At 49.6% G+C, this 14,755-nt stretch overlaps 1 protein-coding gene across 2 annotated transcripts; it reads right to left on the bottom strand.

Moving 5' to 3' along the window:
* Positions 1-1,942: 1,942 nt before the first annotated feature.
* pdcd6ip (programmed cell death 6 interacting protein) lies at positions 1,943-14,615 on the bottom strand. 2 transcript variants are annotated; one of them, XM_061760303.1, is made up of 17 exons: positions 14,275-14,615; positions 12,028-12,082; positions 11,877-11,946; positions 10,092-10,219; positions 9,421-9,574; positions 9,019-9,119; positions 7,467-7,598; positions 7,184-7,406; positions 6,842-6,965; positions 6,590-6,767; positions 5,381-5,492; positions 4,534-4,952; positions 3,871-4,005; positions 3,693-3,787; positions 3,499-3,616; positions 2,611-2,798; positions 1,943-2,545 (listed from the first exon to the last, which is right to left on the bottom strand). In XM_061760303.1, the coding sequence occupies exons 1-17, from the start codon at positions 14,478-14,480 to the stop codon at positions 2,353-2,355; spliced, it is 2,631 nt and encodes an 876-aa protein (XP_061616287.1). In that variant the 5' UTR covers positions 14,481-14,615; the 3' UTR covers positions 1,943-2,352. The 2 variants fall into 2 exon arrangements, with proteins under 2 accessions (XP_061616287.1, XP_061616288.1); XM_061760304.1 differs by having other exon boundaries at positions 7,467-7,583.
* Positions 14,616-14,755: the final 140 nt, after the last annotated feature.

Here is a 14,755-nt window from a genome sequence, read left to right as displayed (position 1 = left end):
AATTAATAACTGTCAACATCGCCGCCGCTGTTCGCGCGCCATCTTCCGCTTTGCCCAGCAATTAAAACGTGACACCTGCTCCGCCGGAGAACGTCTTGTTAAAACGGTGCGTCGGCGAGACGCTGCGTCACTTCCACGAGATCTGCCTTTCGCAGACTTTTGAATGCATGCACCACAATCAACACCTCGGGGGGGGGGGGGGGGGGGGAAAGGGCACACCTCTCCCATAAAAACACCAAATCAAGTTCACTTTTAAATTGACATTTTTGAAACCAAAAGCAAGCTTGTTGGATATGTTTTAAGGGTCCATCTGGGGGGAGATCTTTTCACAATGTAAACAATGACAAATATGAACTCCACCAATGACATTTTTGACTCAATTAAATTTGGGGGGCCATTTTCTGACTTCTTCTGAGGGTGCGGCAGGGGAGCGACTGTGCCAACTCCCGTCTGACGACTTTAAGCGGGTGCGTGGCGTTTTTAGGGCATGTTATGGGGGTGCATGTATTGTTGAAAAAAAAAAAAAAAAGTTGAAATTGTCTTTTTACTCAATATATGTTTTTCAATTTAAAAAACAATCTTTGTGGACTTAAAAAAAAAAAAAACACCATTCTTTTTAGAATGTGTCCGGTAGCGAGGGAGTGCGCCAACTCAGGCGCAATATTAAAGGAGGCGCGTGGCTTCAAATGTTGCGGTAAAGGCGACAACTGGCAGAGTAGCATTTCGGGGTACCGCTATTATTCCAAATTAGATCGCCACCCCGCAGGGCGGCGACGCACCCCTGCGGCGGACACACGGCACTTCGCCAATTCTCGGATTAGATTAAAAGCGCAACTCCTGAACGGCAACGGGTAGCGCTCAGGGCAACCCGACAAGGCGGGGAAACGTGATCGCACGAAAGCGGACCGACGGAAAACGTGGCGGCGAAGGAGGGGGGAAACGGCAGAGAGGGAGCGTGATGGATGCGGGCGGGCGGGCACGCTACCAGCAGCTCCCTGCCAACACGGCCGCGCGGCCCTCCAGACGTCACGCTGAGCCGCCATCTGCCACGCGCGCACAAATAGAGGCGCTCATTTACAGCCAAAAACGGACACGTAGAAGAAGAACTTGGGATTAAAAAAAAAAAAAAAAAAAAACCCATTGAAATCAATTGGAAAAAAGTGAAGGATTGTGCCACGCAAAGGTACAAAGATCACACACACGCACACACTTGCACCCATGCGCTCTCACACTCACTCACATGCTAAAACACACTCACTCACTCACTCACTCTCAGGTAGCACACCCTCATTAGCATTAGCCTCTCTTGCCAGCAATTCAATAAGTGAGCATCACCTGCGGCGGGGACGGTGACGTGATTGAGACGGCGACCTCGCAGGAACGCAATTTGCATGTCATTTCAACACGGAGGTCCCCCCCCCCCCCCCCGGGCGCTCCAGGGCTAAGAAAAAAGAAAAAAAAAAAGACCCCAATTACTGCAGTTGTCGGCGCTTCCACCCCGACTTTTGGGTCCGTCCATCCATCTTCAACACCGCTTATCCCGGTTAGGGTCGCGGGGCGCCGGAGCCTATCCCGAAAGGCGGACGACGCCCCGAACCGGTCGCCCGTCAGTCGCAGGTCAGATCTAGACACGGACGACCGTTCGCACCGACACCGAGTGGGAACTGAACTCACGCTGCCCGCACCAAAATCAGGCGAGTGGACCGCGACACCATCAGTGCCCCTACGCTAAACCATCTGGCCCAAAAAAAAAAATAAACATTTTTATACTACCAATCCGATAATTTAATTAGAATCAATCAATGTAAAAAAACAGTATTGGAAATAAGTAGCATGAGCATTCCCTCTGCAAAATTAATTTCATACTAAAAACTAAGATTTTTTTTGACAATTGAAGACACTGCAAGTCGCCTGCGAAAAAGACAAGAGGACTTCCCCCGGGTTAGCCAGTCATATTGTTTTATACATATATTCATATTTAATAACAACAGCACGTCTGTCGGTTGTACAGCTTGTGATTGCGACGTGGCGGGCGGGCGGGCGGCTAAGCGAGCTAACGGCCAAGTTGCCCGCGCTTAAGAGGAGCGAGATTAGAAAACAAACAAACAAAAAAAAAAACGTGTGTACATCAGCGAGGCTGCTACAAAAAGAGGGGCGAGATTTTGGGGCTACACACCAGCACCCGTACGCCCGCTGGGGAAGTCGTCCGGCACGGCGGACATTTTGTGTTAGCGTGTCAGTCAAAGTAAGGAGAAAAGTGCTTTAAGATCCCAGAGGAAAGGAAAGAGATGCATAAAACTTGCTGCAAAGAAGGAGAAACGTGTTAGGGGGCGCTGTTGTGTCGGTGAGGGTTTATTGCTGCGGGTAGTAGTTCTGCTGCTGCGAGGGTTGCTGGGAGGGCCGCTGGGGGTAGCCGGGGTAGCCCTGAGCGGCCGGGGGGGCGCCCGGGTAGCCCGCCTGGCCCGGGACGGCCTGGTAGGGCACGTAGGGCACGTTGTACTGGCCGTAGGCGTACGGGTTGTAGCCCATCGGCATCTGGAAGTACCTGCGAGGACACCGCGGCGTTAGGGTTACGGGGGTACGCGCCAAAACCGGGTACACGTCACTCACTGCGGGTACCCCTGGTAGGCGGGGTAAGGGGGTCCCTGCGCCGCGGAGGGCGGTGCCACCGGCAGAGGGTTGTCAGCGGGAGTGCCGGCGGGGGGAGCGGCGGCCGGTCCGGTCTGCGGAGTCAAGACGGGCGGCGGCGGCCTGGCGGGGGGCTGGGTCTGCTGGAGGGTCTGCGGCGGGGCCTGGTTCTGCAAGGACAGAGACCAGTCAAGTATTTTGGTGTCTCTTTTTTAGGGTGCGTCTGGGGGAGGAAGGGGGGGCGCTCCAGCGTTTCGATGACGACGGCCATTGGCAGAGCAATTCAGCTGGGTTTTTTTCTCGGGTGTGTCCAGGGGGAAGCGTGCGCGCGGCTTAAAACATTTGGGAAAGGCTGTTGTCAACAACAAGTGACGACCGACAGCAGCGGCAGTGCATTCTGGGTAATTCTTTTGTGGGGTGCGACATGGGAAAAGCGGGATACGCCAAGTCAGTTGGACATGGCTTCAAATGTTGATACAAATGCTGTTGGAGAAGAGTGGTGGCAGGAGAAATGCATTTTGGGTAGTTTTTCTGTGTGTCTCCTGGGGGAAAGCGGGCGCGCCATCTCCGTTGGGATGTTGAAGGGGTGCGCGGCTTCAAATGCATACTTCCCCTCACCCACAACTCATTTTGGAGTCCAAAACAGCTTTTTGGGCTTTTTTTTGGGGGGGGGGGGGGGGGGGGGGGGCGAGGTTAAATATAAACATTTGGTTTAGAAATGCTTTTTTCCTTATGAAATGTTTTTGGAAGGTGCGCCCAGGGTCGGCGCACGCGCGTAGCTTAATCGACGGCGAAAGCCCGCCGCAGATGACGCCGGGCCGACGGAGCGAGCGATTAAACGGTACCAAGCGCGACGAGGCGGGAACTTACGAATATGGTCCTGGGCGCGGGGGTCGGGCCGCCGGCGGGGGTCGGGGTTTGGCTCTGGTAAGCGGGGACGTTGAAGTTGGGGGCGCTGGGCTCACGGGCGATACTCTGCTGCAGCTCCCTTAAAAAGCAATCCAATCAAATCAGACCCGTCGAAATCCAGACTAGAACCTTCTCGACGCCCCCGAAGGACTCACTTGAGTAGCTCATCGCGCTCCGTCTTGCGCGCAAAGACGATGTCGCAGCATTTGTTCTGGAACTTGAGCAGGATCTCGGTCAGGTCGTTGTAGAACTGCGAGCGAGGGGACGACAAAGAGATCAGCGCGCCTGCGCCGCGACCCGAGCGGGCGGGACGGCGCACGGACGGCGGGGAACCTTGGTGCCTTCGCGCAGGTTGTTGCTGATCTCCATGTAGCTGTCGTGGGCCGAGGCCAACTTCTTGAGGACCTCCTCTCGCTGGTTGGCCTCCGTGTCGGACTGCTTCAGGCCGCTGAACTCCTGATGCGACGTCTGCAAGCGGCGGTGCGCCAAAGTCACCTTTCACGCCTCATCGACTACACGACAAACCGTCTGAGCGGAGCCGACGTTTGCGCTTCAAAAACTCGCATCACCGCGACACTACTAGAGGACCTACCATTAGGGACGCGTACCTTTCCCATTGGAACAGATTCTCGGTACCGCCCTCGCACACGGGAAGGAGCGGCGCAATGCCCATTGAATTATCGTCATGCATAAATGGTTTAATACTTTACATCCTACTCAAATACGTCATTGCCGAAGGTTTCTAAAAAGTAAAATAATTATTCTAATAACGATAGCATCATTTTTGTGATTGTAAGTTGTTGTGTTGCATTTGTGTTACTAAACACAAGCTGTTAGCTCGCATTCATATGCTTACGACTGTTAGGAATTTCCCCTACGCAGTTGGACTTTCTGGCTTTATGGCCGCGCGTGCTACAGTCAGCAACGTTCCCTCGGGCGCAGTTTCATCTTGTCGAACTTGCATTTGATCGCCTCGGCTGCGGTTTTGGCGGCTACCTGAATCTGTGCCAGCAGCTCCTCCTGCTGGCTGAGGCTGGCCTGCACCCTCCGGTTGTACTCGCCGTACAGCCGGTCCAGCTGCCCCAGCGAGAGCTGCTCCTCGTCGATGGCGCCGTCCTTGGCCAGCGCCGCCAGGAAGGCGGCGGACATGTCGAAGGTCACGCCCTTGATGTCGGACTCCAGCGCCTCGCGCTCCCGCTTGACCTCGTCCAGCCGGGCCAGCTGCGAGCGCAGCACGCCCACCACCTCGCTGCCCTGCAGCGTCTTGGCGGGGTTGGCGGAGGGCAGCGCGGCGCTCAGCTCGCTCTCGGGCTTGCACAGCAGCGCGATCATGTCGCAGTGGGCGTCGTAGCGGTCCTTCACCACCTGGTCCGCCTGCACCGCCTTGTCCAGGAGGTTGCGGAAGTTGCCGCCCTCTAGGACGCAAAGAGGAAAAGCGTTCTGGTTTCCATATTTCAGCTAATAGTTCCCATTCAGGGTATCCGAAAATAAATGAAGCCATCGGGAGGCTAATTGGGAAACTCCAAGTCAGACGCGTGCCAAACTGTGACAAAAGAATCAAATGAGCCTGAGTCACCATCTTACGAAATGCAAATATTACTTCATAAGCAATTGGGACTTTTAATATAAAATAATAGTGTGAATTGGACGACTGAATGAACATTTCTGCAACATTGTTCTCTATTTATTTCGCGGCAGCCTCGTCCGGTAAACGTTCATGACAAAATGCGCCAAATGGATGTCGGGCGCCTGTTGTTTGGACGTACATCCTTTTTTCAAAAATGCTCAGCGTTGTCGTGACCTGAACGAAGAGCAAAGCGCGCGCGTGCGGCGGCGGCCGTACCCGAGCGAAGCGGCTTGTAGAGGTCGCCGGAGGGCGTCCTGTTCCAGCGTTGGTTGAACTTGGCTCTCAGGTCGTTGTCCGTCGCCTCCTCGTCGTCCAGCATTTTCAGGGCCTTTGGAATGGCACAAAATACGGAAACATTTGAAATGTTTTTTGTTTACCCTCAGTGTGTTCAAAAGAATCACGACTCACAGAACACAAATTCCGCCCGGCAACTTGGCTGATGGGCACGTACTTTCCTTTTCTTTTGATTACACTTGAGCTCTTTTTTTTTTTTTTTATTCTTTTTTTTCCCCCCCATCAGTGGCGTCGACTCTAAGGGAGAAATGTTCCACTTTGGACTTTTTCCCAGTTTGCCAACAAAGTTGGAAGCGCGTTTCAAGTGGATCCCGCCGTCTGTTCGCGTGCAGAGCGGCTTGGCGGCAGAGACGGCGGACGCGCAGTCCTTGGCTCGATGATGAGCGGATTCGATTTCTCACGAAGATCCTGTTCTGGGCTTTCAGCCATGAGGGATTATTAAGGCTTTCTAATATTTGCGTGTGTAGCTGCGGCGATGTGTCCGAGCCAGCCCGGAAACGCCACTTTGCCCGCACGTCGAACGAGCCGTCGGCGTGCGCTCGAAGCACGGGCGCCGCTTCCGTACACTTCACGCCGCTCGGCTGCGACGCGACCCTTTCTGATCACGCTGGCACACGTCATGCCGATTCTTGGCCGCGACGCTTCACGACCAGCCACGCTCCGTTCCGACGCTTCCGTGTTTCATTTGTTAACGGAGACGTTCGCTGACGTCATTTCTGCGCTTTCTCGCCACGCTTCGCAGCCGTGCTTCTTTATGGCGCTTCGTGACCGTGCTTGGACGCTTTCTTACATTCCAAAACTATGTTCCCCAGCTTCTTCGTGACAATTCCGTGCTTGGCGATGACACTTTGGGACAATGCTTCCACATTTCGGCCTCATGTTACGTTACGACACTACGCGCTTCTTGACGACGCGTGGTTCGGACAATTCCATGCTTAGTTTGGACTTTTCATGACTTTTCATGGACCGGGTTATGACGTTTCCCAACCACGCTTCGTTACTCCCGCGCTTGAACGAGGCTTCGTTGTGCCGCTTTTACGAGCGCCGCTCGGTTACGACCACGCGAAGCTCGATGGCCGCGCTTTTTTTAACGGCGCTTTGCGCACTTCCCCTTCGCCGTGCGTCTCTCACCTCGTCCAGGATCTCCCTGTTGCGGGTGAGCAGCTCGGGCAAGTCCCGGATGAGCCGCTCGATGCTCTGCAGCCCCCCCTGCCGCACGACGGACCGAGCCTTCTCCACAATGGACTGCGGGACGGAGTCTCCGGAGAGATCCTCCAGAGCGGCCGGCAGGTTGAGGGACGCCAGCACCCTTGCGGAACAACGACGGTCAAAGTCAGAGTCGGCGGCGTGCGGCGGCGACCGCGGCCGAGACGGCGCCGTTACCCGTTGCAGAGGTTGGTGGCCTCCCGCACGGTTCCCACCAGTCTGTTGACCGTGTCTGATTTGCGCTGGCCGTACACGCTCATGGATTGCTGCACCGCCATGGGAACCATCTTCTCAAACACGTCTAAAGAGACAACAATGAGCTTTGGGATTGGAAAAGCATGCACAAGAAAAAGGCTTTGCCTTGCCAATCGATACGACAGAGACAGCCCGCAAAATGGCCGCCTTACAGCGGCAACACAACACCTGGCGTGCAGCCACCATTTTATTGGAGAGGCTTGACTAACTGGCGCTAGCCTTTTGAGCGTATTTTTGTTAGCTGGGTTCTTGCGCGCGTCGTACCTGAGAACTTCTGGCTGAGCGGCGGCGCGACGGCGGCGGCCTTCACCAAGGCCGCCTTGCCGATGGGCTCCAGGTCCTTGACCTCGGGCACGCGGTCGTGGTAGATGAAGTCGTTGTCCTTCTTGGCGGCGGCGAGCGATCGGTTGATCTTGTCCGTCAGGTCCTTGACGCTCACGTACTCGTCGTAGCGCGACGTCACCGTCTTCACCAGCTCGGCGGCGTGCTGAACGGGGGAGGCGTGTCAAACGTCTTCGGCGGGCCGTCGGTTTTTGGCGCCCCCTACCTGCAGACGTGCGATCTCCTCGCCGAAGCGCTTCTTCTGCTTGGCGATGATGCTCTGGTGGAGCTCGGCGTTGGCCTGCATGATGCAGTGCTTGGCCGCCAGCACCGGCAGAACTTCCTGAAAATAAAAATACTGACCAGGGAGAAGGCAACCACAGAGCGGGACGCACACACACACACAAACACACACAGTACCAAGGCAGTCGACGACGACGACAACAACAACAACAAAAGCAGCCAAGGGGTGCAAAATACAAATAAATACACCAAGAAAAGAGGGAGAAAGACATGCAACCACCACCACGAAGGATGCAGAAAGAAAAGGAAGACAACGAGAGAGAAAACAGAACAGGCCGTGAGTGTTCAAGCCTTCAGCAGGAGGCGCCAACACTTCGCCAAGCACACACGTGTGCCTTTAAGATGCTTCTTGGAACATTTGACATGAGGTCTTCATTGAACAGTGCGTTCATTATTGTGCTCGCACGGCGTCAAACATCGTGACCCTCCGATGTCGCGGAAGCAAGATCCCAACGATAAGAAACGCGGTGTTGCAGTGTACCCGACGTTGTGGCCGGTGGAGGTCCAACGCGTAACGTCGGAGCTCCAGAAACAATGAGCGACTTCGCCCGACCAATCAGAGGAGGGGGAAGGCAGAAGGGGGAAAAAGAGAAAGACCCGCAACCCGAGCGTCGGCCTTTACGAGGGCTAGGGGGCGTATAAGGGGTATTATAATTTATACAGGTAAAACAATTATATAATTGTGGAATACTACATTATAGATCAAATCATATTAGATTATATTAAATATATATCATTTATATATCCTGAAATGGTTTAATCTGAAATTGTTTTCTAATCATTATCATTTCATACAGTAAAAAAGTAATTATACTGAACTGTAGAATACTATAATCACATTATATACATTTACTGAAATGTACATTATTTTATAACAATAAAATATTTGTAATTTTACACACCATAAAACATTTTGCCACTTTCCAACAAAACAACATGGCGCTTAAATGTAAAAAAAATAATTAAAAATATTTTATCTGGAGAAGAAATGGTGTTTATGACAAAGAAAAGCATAGAAAATTTGGAGATATTGCTGAAAAATGAGATTAATAGTTGCTTAATAAAAAAAAAAAAAGAGAATGCGTCCCTTTAATTAAAACAAAAGATTAACATGCCTCCTTTGTAATTTGAATAACGAGACGAATGGGTCTTATTTTATTTGCTTTTTTTGAATTCGCGAACGTGGCCTCCCATTTAAATAGCGCCTCCGTGATCCTAACGCGGAGAAGCGCTCAGCCAAGACGGAAGGCTGGAGATGAATGCGGCCCTTTGATCTTTGATTAATGGGATGTATGGGCTCCTTTCATTAAAAATAAAAAAGGAGATAAATATGGGCCGTCAGTGAAAACAAAGCTAAACATGTCCCTTTCTAATTGCGTCCGTTTGTTGATTAGCATGCCAAATGTCTCGCCAGGCTATTGCCACGAGAAAAGATGCGGTGCGATTAGCGGTGGGCTGGCGCACGTTTGACATACCTTGGGCAGGTTGTCTTTGTACTGACACTGCTTGAAGGCGTCGCCGTAGAACTCCGCCGCCTGATTGGACAGCTTGGCGATGACGGCGTCCTTCATCCTGTCTGCAGACGGCAACGGGAGGACTGTGAAAGGCCGCCCGCGCACCCAAACGGTCCCCAAATCGACGCCTCCCCCGTCTCCGCTCGAGTCAATAACCCCCCTCCGGGCGCCGTCTTGCGGAAATACGCTAATGCCCAACTCCGGAAACAGAAATGGGCCGCAAGCTGGATCCAAAATGTTTATTGTGATGACAAATGTCCCCGGCGGCTAATTCAAAATGCCGTACGTGCCCCAAAAATAAGCTAGTGAGCAAAATGCTAAGACGGCGCTTTGGACGTGAGCAGTCGGAAGAAATTGACCGACCTGTGGTGGCTTTGAGGAAGAACACCTCCTGCGCCTGGGCCAGCATGATGACGCTCAGGGTGCCCGCCGTTTCGGGGGCGATGTCCATGGTGGGCTCGCGGTTGAGGGCCGACAGCACCGTGTCTTTGATGTGGCCGAAGGCGCCGCTGGCCAGCTGCGTGGCCGAAAGGCGTCGACGTCAACAACGTCATCGTTCCACATTCGCAGTCATTTTTTCTTGACTTAAAACAATGCAATCAACAGCCGTTTGGTGACTGGCTCGTTAGGCAGCCGGAAAAAGTTCAAAACAAACTTCTTGGGAACTTTCCACGGGGGGGGGGCCGAGGGAGAATCTTTGAAATTTGGGTGTTTTCTTTGACGTCCGATTCGGAAAATTCAGGTGATTTCGCTTTACTTCATACAATAGAGACGAGCTTATGATGATGATTTGTTTTACTTTCTGTTTGCCGATCGGTTAGTTTGTCAGCACGCCAACCTTCGAAAGGAGCTTCCCGGGAACCATCTAGAAGGTCGGCGTGGGCGCATAGGCAGAAGTTTGGAAATGTTCATTCAAATCCGGTCAAATCGGCGGGTCGGGGAATTCCCCTTTTTACTGTTACAGCCCGCTCGCATCGGGGCCCAAACGGCGCAAAGCGCCCGAGCGAGCGGATGTGCGTCTCCCGCTGAGTCACCTGATAGTATTTGGCGGCGTTTTTGAGGCCCTCGTCGTTTTCCAGGTTCTGCTCGGAGGCGATCTGGCTGGCCAGCGCCGCCGCGTTGAACAGCACGCACGTCTTCTCGTAGCCCAGGCTGGCCAACGCTGCCAAACACGGAACGCATTTTGGATCATACGGGACTGAAAAATTCCACTTCAAAGATAACTCGGTGGGAAACGCTGCAGGTCAAGATGCGTTAATGTAAGATGTGTTGGCGGTCGCCCCGGATACCGGCTGCTTTTATGATGCCCCGACACAGGAAAACTGCACATTTTTGAGTGGCCTTTTATTGTGGGCAGCCTAAGGCGCACCTGTAATCATGCCGTCTAATCAGCATCCTGAGATTTGTTATGGCAAAATGACAAAACACAGTCTATATACTCTTGTATTGTTTACTTCAATAGTTTGTTGTTCTTTTGAGCTTCATTGTTCCTTCCCTTCTGTCATCCTGTCTCAGCGGTTGTACCAACCTTCCTTTTCTCACAAGGACAAGCTAAGACAACTGTTTCTTGTTCCCTCATCTCCATCTCCCTCCCATTTGCAGGTTAACTCTGCATCTTCTTCAGAGCTGCGACGCAATTGTAACCTTCCTCGACACTCGCTCTCTCTCTTTGCAAAGATATTACTAAAACAACAAAAGACAAGTTTGTTTCCTGATTTCATTTCCCAAACTTATGCCACACCTGTGAGGTGGCTGGACTATCTCGGCAAAGGAGAAGCGCACACTTGCACAGATTCAGACCTTTCTGTGAGGTGTCAGATTAGCAAAATAAAACTAGCACTGACATATTGTAACTGGAGATAAACCGATATTTTTTTCAGGGAAGATACCGATTTTAGTAGTCAAGGAGGCCAATAGCCGATATTCATTTGCATTAAAAGGGAAAATATTGGCTATTGCAAACTCCAACACCTGGTTTAAATGCCTTTAAGCGTATGTTTATTAAACTTTTTTGATTTGCAACATTCTAAAGTCGTTGTTGTTTTTTTTGTAAATCTTGGACGATAGACATCTTTGTTTGAAAATTCTCATAAAAACTGCAGGGAGCTCCAAGGCTCAGCAGCATGTCTTAGAAAGCTCAATGAAAACTTCGCTCCCTAAAGTTTTTGGGGGTATTTTTTTCCCCCAAAATTTCAACACAGCTAAAATGTTAATCTTTCACTTATCTTTGTTTTGAATTAAAGCAAAAACAAACTGCAGGGAGCTCCACGGCTCAGCAGCATGTCTTAGAAAGCTCAATGAAAACTTGGCTCACTAAACTTTTTTTAAAAAAAAATTCAAAAATGTCAACACAGCTGAAATGTTAATCTTTCACTTATCTTTGTTTTGAATTAAAGCGAAAACAAACTGCAGGGAGGTCCCAGTGTCAGCAGCATCCCTTATAAAGTTAACTGAAAATGTAAACAAATAAATAAATACTTCCCTGAAGTTTACACACTTTTGAATTCATCCATAATTGGCAATCGGATTTAAAAAAAAAAAAAAGCCTGGCCAACACTCGATCTATCGTTAATTGTAACCATACAAGGCTCAGTAATATATATATATATATTTTTTGTTTTTAACCCAATGTTTGAATATTGTTTCCTCATGTATAAATTGTTAGGCCTTCACGCAGTCTCAATTTCAGTCCCACAGCACACCAACACAAGCTTTAGCTCAGGCCTAACACAGTAAACCACCTTGTCCAACCTGTTTGAGATCTATTTATAGCGCGTCAAAGATGAACGGTCATCTTTGACGCGTGGTCAAGCGCTTACCCAGCTTGACGGAGCCGCCGAACAGCGAGCCTTTATCGAAGGCATCTTTCCACGTGAAGGTTAAGCACAGCTGCGGAGGGAAAGTCGAACAAACACTCACAGACGACTCGTTGTCGGGATGGAAAAACAACAACGGCGTGTCGTCCCTTACCTGGTTTTCACTGAAGGGAAACTTGGGCTCCACAGCGCACAATTGGTCGTAATATCTGCACACAGGGAATGCATGACACTGCTCAACATGGAAGATTTGACAAAAACACGCTCACGTAAAGCGCTAGTTTGCTGCATATTAAGTTACAACGTTTTGTCCATTTTACTATCAACGATGGTTGACTTTTTAAAAAAACATTTGTTACTTGTGACAATTAAAATTATCAGCTAAACAAAGTGCTAGCTGGCTAGCTTCTTTTTACACTTGTGTGACAGCTGAAAATGCTAGGTGGTCATGTTAAGCGCTCGCTGGCTAACTTTTTTTTTTTTTTTTTTTTTTTTACACTTGTTGGACTTGTGAGACAATTGAAAATGTTACCTGCTAACATTAGGCGCTAGCTAGTTACTTACCATAGTGAAGGGACAAGTGCTTCATCGGTTTTACTATCAACAGCAGTGAAATTTCTTTTACATTTGTGACAATCGAAAACATTTGCTGCTAAAATTAAGCGCTAACTGTCAACTCTTTTATTCGTACGCCTTCCCTTAACAGTTAATAAATCAACCAGCATTTGTACTGGTTAAACATGAGGCTGCGGAATTAGTCCCACGTGTTACTACCACATAATTTGAGGAAGAGCTGTGACGGCGCGTCACGGGTTGAACCTCAGCCAAGGCAAGACATTTGTGATATGAGCAGAATACACAAAAACTGCTTTGGCACAGAGGCGAACGAAGCTGGAAGGTGAGCCGAGAGCGGCACAATGGTTACCATGGTGATGTAAACAAATGTTCTTAATAACCCTCCACCTCCCCTTGTCGAACGTTGCCACGGCGACATGAAGGGGCAAAGGTCCACTCTGCACCCATGTGCTACCTTTCCTTTCACACAGAGGTCCTGCAGCAGAGATGCGTTTTACACACACAAAATAACATTTGCCGGATCTTCTGTGACGGTTCTGATACTACATCCAAAGCTCCACTTATTCCAACACTGGAAAAAAAAAAAAAAAAAAAAAAAAACTCTTTTACTGGCAGTGTAAAAAGAAACTACAATAAAAAAGCTATCGTGCCAAGACAAGGCTAGTAAAAAGTCCATCTTGGCGCTGGCAGCCGAAAAGCCGCAAACACAACCGACGAGTCACGTCAACGGAATCCCGCGTGTCGCTTGGTAACAAGTCTAACAACAACATTCTGCATTTTTTAGTCGCATGACATGCACGACAGGTATGGGAAAAGTAGAATCATACGGGCACATTGACAACGTGACACGCAGTCATTCTGGCTAATACCTCCAAACAGTTAGCGATGCTAACTTATCGGCTTCCTTGCTTAAACATTAACCGTTCAGTTACAGGTTTTAGATTATATCGTCAGTTTCATTCACTTTGCATTATTTCCTATTGGGGGTGAAAGCCACTTGGTAGTCAACCCCGTATAAGACGACTACTTCCTTACCTACAAGAAAAATTGTTCTTTCAATATGACTTGGGAGTGATGTTAGCTCAGGTAGTTGTATATATAGCTGTTTTCTTTTATTCCTGGGGGGTGGGCATTTTTGTAGAAACTGGTAAAACAATTTAGTTACAATTGATTTGAGTGCCACTGTAGAGTAAAAACTGATATTTTTGGAGAAAGTCACAATGAGACATACTTTTTTAAACAAATATATTAAAATGTACTTTTAAAATATTGCATTTTTGTTGCATTTTTTGTCGAGAAAAAAAAGTTGATACTCTTTTTGGAAAATAATGATACTCGTACGCTATATTTCACAAAAAAAACCTAAATTTTGTCACATTTAGTTGAAAAAAAAGTAGATATATTTTTTAAGACCAAAAGGTCCTGATATTACAAGAATTTAACGTGTATTTCTTGTTGGAAAAACATTTTTTTTATATCATGTGAGCTCGCGTAATACACTGGCTAATATGTTATGGTCACGTGACGGGAGTTCGCCGTTAAACCGAGCTCAAGCGTGCCAAACTCTCCGTGAGCGTATCAAATATTGTCCAACTCACACAAATTATTCAAATACGCTATCGTTTGGCCAAAGTGACGTTTTAACGGAAGTTGGGGTAACTTGTTAAACGCCGCCAGCTCAGTTAGCTCGAGCTTCTTTAGCTTAGCAGGCTAAGCTAACGCAGTGAACGCATCAGGGTGCGGCAAAAGTAAAATGGCGACCGTTCCACTACAGCTGCCGAGGTTAATTCCCGTCTCGATTTTGTAAACCTTTTTTTTTTTTTACCTGAGTAGGATCTCCAGGGAGCTATCGTGCTTGTCCAGCGGCCTCCCCAGCGCGTTCCGCCGGAGCTTGTTGAGCTCCTCCACGGCTCGGATGTACTCCGCCTGCTCGTCGCCCGCCGGGTATGTGGACGTCACGTATTTCGACAGCGGCTTGACCAAGTCCACGTCCGAAGACTTTTTCAGCGGCACGGAAATAAACGTTGCCATCTCGCGTGTGTCTGGTTATTTCGGGGGAGGGGACGGGACGGGACAGGACAGGAGAGAGAAGTCCTTCCACCGAACGCGAAACAACCAGCGGGTGGATTCTCTTCCTGGTTTCGGCCTGTCACGTGACGTCATAAAGACGGCCGCTCGCAATGCGCAGACTCAGTAGACTGGCCTCTCATGTTTTTTTGTTTTTAAACAAATGTGTTGACTTCACGACTGAAACGTGCACTGCTTTGAATGTACAGGTACATAAGCGCTTACATCACCTGGTATGT

The sequence above is a fragment of the Phyllopteryx taeniolatus genome, chromosome 21 (assembly GCF_024500385.1).
Source record: "Phyllopteryx taeniolatus isolate TA_2022b chromosome 21, UOR_Ptae_1.2, whole genome shotgun sequence".
Classification (NCBI taxonomy): Eukaryota; Metazoa; Chordata; class Actinopteri; order Syngnathiformes; family Syngnathidae; genus Phyllopteryx; species Phyllopteryx taeniolatus.
This window is presented reverse-complemented; position numbering and strand designations above follow the sequence as displayed.